The sequence below is a fragment of the Puccinia triticina genome, chromosome 10A (assembly GCF_026914185.1).
Source record: "Puccinia triticina chromosome 10A, complete sequence".
In the NCBI taxonomy this organism is placed as follows: domain Eukaryota; kingdom Fungi; phylum Basidiomycota; class Pucciniomycetes; order Pucciniales; family Pucciniaceae; genus Puccinia; species Puccinia triticina.
Genome location: NC_070567.1, coordinates 5,890,135 through 5,898,787, shown reverse-complemented (window position 1 = coordinate 5,898,787; position 8,653 = coordinate 5,890,135). Strand labels below are relative to the sequence as shown.

At 47.6% G+C, this 8,653-nt stretch overlaps 1 protein-coding gene across 1 annotated transcript; it reads left to right on the top strand.

Moving 5' to 3' along the window:
* Positions 1-4,735: 4,735 nt before the first annotated feature.
* On the top strand, positions 4,736-6,718 carry PtA15_10A603 (uncharacterized protein; the record flags this gene model as incomplete). Its single annotated transcript, XM_053160796.1, has 6 exons — positions 4,736-4,749; positions 4,887-5,355; positions 5,391-5,793; positions 5,855-5,930; positions 6,000-6,231; positions 6,299-6,718. The coding sequence occupies 6 exons, from the start codon at positions 4,736-4,738 to the stop codon at positions 6,716-6,718; spliced, it is 1,614 nt and encodes a 537-aa protein (XP_053024734.1).
* Positions 6,719-8,653: the final 1,935 nt, after the last annotated feature.

Sequence of the window (8,653 nt, the reverse complement as noted above, 5' to 3'; positions counted from 1 at the left end):
CCAATTGAGCCGTTCGGTAGCGGAAAAAAAAACACGCCGGCCGCTGGGACCAGCACCATCCAACCTCGCGAACAGGATCGGTGTGCCATCCAGGGTAAAATTGGCCAAATTGCTTGATTCTGAACTCAGAATCAGGAAAAAATGAAAGGAAGGAGATGATTGAGGGCATCTGGCTGCTGTATATGCACCCTGCATATAAGAATGAGGTGGGCATGAATATACATATGTCCAACCTTGCCAGTGATTATTGGCAAATCCAAGACAAAGTTTTGGTGGAAATTCCTTCCAACAAAGCCAAGCTTTTTCAAAATGGCTGTAATCGGTAAACGGTGTCAAAACTTGGAAGTCTCCCGGACGAACCCACAACACTGTGCAGATTTTGCATCCATCTTTGGTTCTTCCTCCTTCTTGTGCTGATTGCTTTCCTCTTTCCAGTTGATCAAATCTCGTTCTCCCTTGATCAAAAACTCAGCTCCAATCTTCACACATCAGGAGTATTCTTCACCGCGTCCAGAATCTCATTGGTGTTGTCTGACCCCTCTGCCTGCTTGTCACGGCCAGAAATTTCCCCCTCTGTTCACGGCTTTAGTCAAGTCTCAAATCAAATGAATGAAACTTGTACAAATGCACACTCATCATTCTTTCAAATACCTCTCAAACCCAGCTCACCATCTTGAACATGCACTCCAGAGGTGTCCTTTTCACCCCACTGCGGTAAATAGTGGACACAGATTAGTGATAGTCATGAAACCAAGATCATTGGGTGTATGTACTTACATATGCTTCCTATTGTTTTGCTTTTGCTCATCCAAATTTTTGGTTTCATCTCTTCAAGTCTCACTCATCTGGCATCATCCTCTTTGTGTTGACTCTAGGTTTGCACAAGCTGAACTCTGGTTGTTAGTTCTTGCTCCGTTGTAGTCTAACATTTGTTGTTGGAAACCAAAAGATCATTTGTTCTTTAGACCAAAGCCTGAAAATCAAACCATTCTGATGAAATTGTTTGCAAGAGGCCATCCTCTAGCAAAAGCTTGTAAACAGAAAAATAAACCTGGATGAGAGCAAGAAGCTTCTTGGCAGGAGTGTTAAAATGCTTATACAATAGTTCCATTATACTTCTAGTATAATTGTGCTTTTGGCTTTGTACATATGTAGTTTTTTATATCTCCAATACAGAAATGGCAGGCTGTTATCAACGGTGAAACCATTATGCTCCATGTATTGCGTAATGGCTGTAACATATTTTTTGGGTCAGCCTAAATGCACTCCAAACTTTTACTTCATGCACTCCACATTTTTGGCTTTGGGGGGCCAGCACTCCAAAAAAGTTGGAGTGCCTTGATTTTGTACTCCCAAAACATGGAGTCCCCAGATGGGCACTCCATGTTTCTTGGAGTACACAACTGGGTACTCCAAAATTGACCAAAATAGGGGAGTGCAGCTAGATGCACTCCTAAAAAATGGAGTGCAAGCCCAAGCACTCCACCTTTTCAGTGAAGGATTTTGGCTTTGCACTCCAGCTAGCAAATACCAAATGGAGTGCATTGGGGTGCACTCCAAGTCTCCTTTTGTTTGGAGTGCCCACAGCAATCACACCTCTCAATGACCGGTCTGGACCTGTCATTGAGGGGACTCACACGACCGGTCATCCAGAGGACTCATACCTCTCGATGACCGGCGCGGACCGGTCATCAGTCACACCTCTCGATGACCGGTGTGTACCGGTCAACGAGGGGAGGTGCTACTCTCGATGACTGGCGCGGACCGGTCATCAGTCACACCTCCCGATGACCGGCACAGACCGGTCATCGAGAGGACTCACACCTCTCAATGATCGGTCAGACCGATCATCTCCGGTCATCAAGGTGAGTCACATTTCTTGATGACCGGTCAGACCGGTCATTGAGGGGAATAACACCTCCTCTGGATGACCAGTGTGTACCAGTCATTGAGGGGAGGTGCTACTCTCGATGACCAGTTGGTCTGACCGGTCATCGAGAGGAGATGTTACTCCCCTCGATGACCGGCACAGACCGGTCATTGAGAGATGTGACTCACCTCGATGACCGGTCATCACCGGTCATCAAGTGTTATTACCCTCGATGACCGGTCTGACCGGTCATCGAGTGGTGTGAGCGGTGTGAGCCCTCTCGATGACCGACCGGTCATCGGGAGCATCGAGAGGTGTGAGTCCCTTCAATGACCGGTCTGTGCCGGTCACCGAGGGGAGCAGCACCTCCTCTCAATGACCGGTCAGACCAACCAATCATTGAGAGTAGCACCTCCCCTCGATGACTGGTACACACCGGTCATCCAGAGGAGGTGTTATTCCCCTCGATGACCGGTCTGACCGGTCATCAAGGGATGTGACTCACCTTGATGACCGGTGATGACCGGTCATCAAGAGGAGGTGTTATTAGCCTCAATGACCAGTGTGACCGATTATTGAGGTGTGAGTCCCCTCGATGACCGGTCTGTGCCGGTCATCGGGAGGTGTGACCGGTCTGCGCCGGTCATCGAGAGGTGTGAGTCCCCTTGGTGACCGGCACAGACCGGTCATCAAGAAGAGATGTTACTCCCCTTGATGACCGGCACAGACCGGTCATCAAGAGGTGTGATTTCTGTGTTTTCCCTCAATGACCAGCAGTCCGGTACAGACTGGTCATTGAGAGGAGATGTTAATCCGCTCAATGCCGATCTGTACCAGTCATGGATATCAGGAGGATCAAGTGGGGTGTGTTTGTACATAGCCCAGTTGAAGTTGTAGGCATCTGGCTGGAGTGCACAGTACTGCACTCCCCTTTTGAGGAGGAGAACTATCAGGAATGGAGTGCTGGGGGAATGCACTCCAATCTGATGGAGTGAGACTCATGGGCACTCATTAAATTTCCTGGCCACTGGAGTTCTTTGTGGTGCACTCCAAAGAGTCTTGAGTCCCCGGTTCTGCACTCCAATTGACTTGGAGTACTCTAGTCTGTACTCCAACAATCATTGGAGTGCACACTCCATACACTCACTTTTGGAGTGCTTTTGGGATTTTTTTGGAGTGCATTTAGGCTGACCCTATTTTTTTTGTATTGCCATTACATTTTTATGTATTGGTGTGAAATGAAGTATGAAATGAATACTGCACAATGAGCTGATAAAAAACAAGAATACAAAAATACCGTAGCGGAGCGCATCAATTGCTCGATGCGCTACAGCGATTGTATTTGCGACACCAATTTGTTTGCCAATGATCTGCCTTGGTACACCTTGGCCCATAAGTGATGTATGCACATTTTGGCATTTTTTGTATTGGCGTGCAATTACGCTACAATGTAACGGTGTTACATTACATGTAGCGTAATGGTTTCAGTGTTGCTGTTATGTTGCCCGCAATTAGGAACCTAACTGTAATGTAATCCTCAAGTTTATGTTATCTGTTGGTTACAGATATCTTAATTTTGGTTACAATATCCACCAGAAAAAAAGGTACCCTTTTACGTTACCCAGATAGTTCAAACAAAATGGTTTACATTAGGGGGGTTCACAATAGGATAAAAGTAAAATTTTAGAGTCAATTTTAAGGTCTTTATCAACAAATTTTTAAAAATCTGGCAAGGTGTACAGGACTGGGTATCCCCTGATAATCAGAGCAACATCTTTATTTTTTAAAAAGTTGTTCATAAAGGTCTTAAAATTAGCTCTAAATTTTTATTTTTATCCTATTGTGAACCCCCCTATTACATTTTTGGCCAAATTTAGGCAACTTGGCTGTAAATTGGCAAGAGAGGTGAAAATTGATGGCTGTTTTGTTCAATATCCAAGTTAATTAAAGACACAGTTTTGCCATAAATAAAAAAATTAAGATCAAGGGTTCCCCCTTCCAATTATTCAAAATGAGGAAAAAAACATCATGGGTTCCCCCATTAATTACAAAAGTAAAAAAAAAAAAACAGGTTGGGTTTTCCCTCTACAAAAACCAGGATACACAAGGAGGGGGATTTTACACAAGAGAAATCCAATTTTATTGACAAGAAAATCTCCACCAGCCTTCCAACATTGGCAAAGCCGTGCCCCCAGGCTCACCACCCAGCCCGCGTCAAGCGCACGGGTCAAAAGTGATGGACATGAAGGCCCCCGGCCCGCAGCAAAGGCTGTGACCAGTGGGGGGCCCACTCTTCAGCCCCTCAGACTGCACACATGCAACAGCGGAGGGGGGCAAGGACGAACCGTCCGCTGGGGGTGCAGCGGCAGAGGACGCCCTGGGGGTATTGATGTTCATCAAGCCCCTCCTTTTAAACACAGGTGTTCCATGTCTTGCTTCCACAGCCCCGGTTTGACCAGCTTGGCATACAAGGTAAGACCCTTGGATCACCATATGGACTGGTTCTTCTCATCGTCAGCACCACGAGGACAACCACCACCAGAAAACAAGGAAGACAAGGAACCGGACTTCAGGAGCCAGTTGCTGCTGCTGGCTGAGCGCGTCAAGCAGGGACAGAAGGCCAGCCAGGAAACCGTTGTGCCCTTGCACAGGACTCTCAAAAGCCCAGCCACGACAGCTCTGCTAATGCTCAGCACAACCTAGCCGCCGCCGCCTCCTCTTCCTCCTCCTCCCTTGGACTCTTGTCGCCACAATCGGCCCCCAGAATCAATCTTGATCAGGTCCAGACCCACCTGGCCATTGTTTCAGCCTCACCCTCCATCCTCACTGCCCCCATCCCCTCCACTGATCCCTTCTCCTCCCGAGATGGCTTGCCCAATGTCCCTCAGGGCCATCACCTAGATCATCTGCTCTTTCAATCGCCTGGCAGTACAGACAGCCACTATGCCCTGCCCACCATACCCCACTATCCAGCTCAACTTGGCACTGCCTCCATTGCTTCCACCTCTTCCCCCAGAGTTCATACTTCCACCGCAATCTCTCAATCTGCCCCCTCCCTACCTGAAGCGCTCTTGAAATTCAAACGGGACAGCCGATTCCACCACCCTCGCACATCGGCCATGAACCAAAACGGGAAACTCACCCATCAAGCGGGCGGCACAAGCAACAGTAGTCCGATCCGCCATCTCTCCAACGCACTCTTCAGGGATCCCAACAAAATCCCACACGGCTTGCTCGACCAGGCCCTCAAATCCCAATTGATGAGGTCTCAATTGGATCTAATCACCAGTCTTCAGGATGTCCCTACTCGGCTGGTTGTCGTGAAGAAAGCCAGACTCTCAGCTCTGCGTGCCGAGCTGACCGTCCTCAACCATAGCCTCCCCAAAGGCTGCTGCTTGGGAATGTACTGCAACAGAGATCATTGTGACGGGGGTGATAAGGGCGAGGAGAAGTCGGGGGGTGGCAGCATGGAGGCCAAGCTGGGCGTCGGCGGCGGCGGAAGAAGGAGTGTCACCAGCAGATCGTCAGGGTCTCGCCCAACGAGTCTGTCGTCCTGAACTCAGCCGACCGGGCCCCGTTCTTGATCCACATCGAAGTGCTCAAAGACCATCTTGACTTTGACCCCAACCGGCGCTCGAACTACGAGGATCTGAGGAAGGCCATCAAGGGCTCTGCCATCTCCGCCAACAAGGCCACCAACTCAAAAACTCCAAATCCAAACATCTATCTCATCAACGACTCCTCGCCTAGCTTCTCTGAATCAAACGTCAACAAACTTGCCACAGCTGAGCAACCAAGTTGTAGAAGCAGCACCAACCAGCACACTATCAAATCCCTGGGGATGGCTAAGATCTCAAGCTTGCTTCCTCCCGTTGGCGAGTCATTCAACCATCTGGGCCTTGCCTCCATCATTTCTCCTACCGGTAAGTGTATTTCCCCCATCAATACCGCTCCTCTCCACTGGCTGAGAGAAAAATGGCCTAGATCACACGTCCTGCAGCAGCGCTCATTCTAGCGACCACGGCTTCAAGCACCAGCTCGATCATCCTTCTCAGACTCTGCTCAATTGACAGACGGGGATTGAGCACAGCCAAGCTGGCTTAGTATTTTCGTCTCCGCGTCATCACAGCAGACGAGCTTTGTCATTCGACTTCCCCGAGGAGGAGATTGATCTTGTCGAGCAGATCTATGGCAAGAGCAAGGCCGGCTTGGACTCTCATCAGACGATCAATGATGATGGTGAAGAGGAGGAGGAAGACTCGTTTCTCTACAACCACCGCCACTCTGAACCCCTCAATCTTCCTGCCGGGTTGCACAACAAAGCCCTCAACAAACAGGCGTGGAAGCGGGCCGAGCCGGTCGTCGCTCTCACTGAAACCCTTAACAACTTGCATTCCAATGAGCTCACACCCCACTCTACCTATTGAGCTTGACGACTCAATGGCGAAATCCAAGTCAAATCCTTTGCCGACAACGACAACAACAACGAGCCAGTTGGCCGCGGGTGCAGACAGTAGTAGCACCAAATTGATGGATCCGAGCGCGCTGGCGGCCTTGCACCAATCGCCCTCAAGCCTCAAATTGCCCAGTCCGACTCCCTCACGCCCGCCAATCACCTTGGATGAGTATGCGGAATGGATGCGGATGGCGGCCATCATGCTTGCCCAACTGAGTGCCTCGCAGCAGCCGTCCCAGTCCCTGTTGATGAACCCGTTGAGTGCCGCGGGAATGGTCGTGGGCGGAGCGATTGGGCTTGGTGCGGGCTTTGTGGGCGTGACTTTTGGCGCGGGACTGGGGGTTGAGCTTGCCCAACTACATGCGTTGTCATTGCGCAATGTGATCACTTGAAGTTGAGGGTGTACATGGTGCGCCAAGACGGCCTCAAGTCAGTGTTGAAGGACCCAAGACCAAGCTGCTGAGCCCCTATGCAGAAATAACAAAGGGCGCGGGCAGCAGCTCAGCCTCACCAATATAAATACACCGCAAGTGCCTTCTGAGTGTTTGCTCCACAACCAAAAAGTCTTGCTCCTTTATCTAAAAACATTCTGTATATTCAGAATTAAAAAGCATACACACATGAGCTACTGCCACAGAGTAAAAGAGTTGAGCTGGGCACCTGGGCTCTGCAGCGGCGCAGCCGCTTTATCCTCTAGTCAGTACATATTGGGCTCAAGTTCCCCAAAAAAATTATGCTATCCACAAACACAAAGAATAAAAAAATAAAAAAGGTTACATTATGCTACATTGCCAAACAAAATGTTGTATTCCTCAAATTGTTGATTTGGATAATGACAGCTCTGTTTATGAAGCTTAGGGATAAAAACCGTCAGAAACATGATTTTTAACCCTAGCACTATAGCTGTGCTGAATATAAACACTGGTAATAATTTACCAAACTTGCTACATGGTATTTTACGCCACTACAAGGGTTAAATACTCTTGTAATAAGAGGAGTAAATTTGTAATTAATAAGTTTTATTATTAAAGACAGGAATTTGAGGTTATAAAGTATGTAATAATTGGTAAGCGCTTAAACTGATTGGCTGCGTGTCAGAGGCAGAGGTATTACATCAATTATTTATAAACCAGGCGCTGAAATATGCCTATAAGGGATTTTGGTGTATTTTAGGGTTGAGTTCTAGTGATTTTTGTGCCAAAAGGGCAGAAATAATGCAATTGGATGCTTTAATAAGCAGGAGGAGAAATTTCACCAGTTAACTTACAGGTTACTGATGGGTGAAATTTCTGGGGGGAAAATTCCAGTGGTCCCATAACCTCGTTAAATACTGGGGAGGTCAGTGAAAGCGCTACAGCTGACCCTACAGTTTTGGTTATGGGTAAATGCCAAGAGTAGACGTGTGATCTACCCTGGCTATGGGTATTTTGATTGTAAAATAGTACACAGCTTCCCTTAATCCCACACATTACATTTGTACTAGAGTCCAAGGCGGCTGCACCACTGCAAAACCAGCTTCCAAGCCTCTTTTATTCCTGGATTGAGGACAGCAGACCATTGAATTTGATTTGCTGTGCATTTCCTATTTGTGTGTTATTGTTTTTCCAGAATTTACATATTATTGTTTTATTGTTCAAGTAAAGATCTTTGGGGTAGGGGAAGATGGAGCCTGGGACTTCAACAAGGTTACAGAATACAAGGAAGAGGAGCTTGTCAAGTTGGCTCCACATAACCAGGCTCCATGGTGGTTACTGTTATCCTGGGACCTACACCGTGGTCTTATTTTTGTGCCTCTGGGGACCATTTATCAATCTTAACACAACTCCTTCTTTATTTCCATACTATCTTTTATTAGATTAATCAAGATTTCTGAAAGGCTGACCATCAAAAAGATTGATTTCCATAAATATTTGGATAGCAAATAGAAAGTCTCAAGTGGCTGTTCACACTTTTAGAATCGACATCATCCAAACTGACACCAAAGAAGCTGTGTTGCATTAAAGCTCAATAGAAGATATAGACCTTGCAAATTGCCTGGAGAATTGAGGCTGAGTGATGTGATACGCTCTTGGGGGTGCAAAGGTTCTGAAGCTTCCAGCATAGCTGTCGCAAAGGCTAGCCAAGTGAGTATGATAGCTACCACTTAGGAACCAGCATTCTCTCCGCTGCGCTGTTGTTTTTCACAACAGCTTGGATCAAATGGATCAAGAAGTTCCAGGTATCACAACATGTGTGATTAACTTCACCCGGAGGAGGGCGGACAGGGAGTTTATCACTGTTTTAGATGTCAGTTCTGTTTTTTAAAGGATCCGGGACTGATCAAGGGA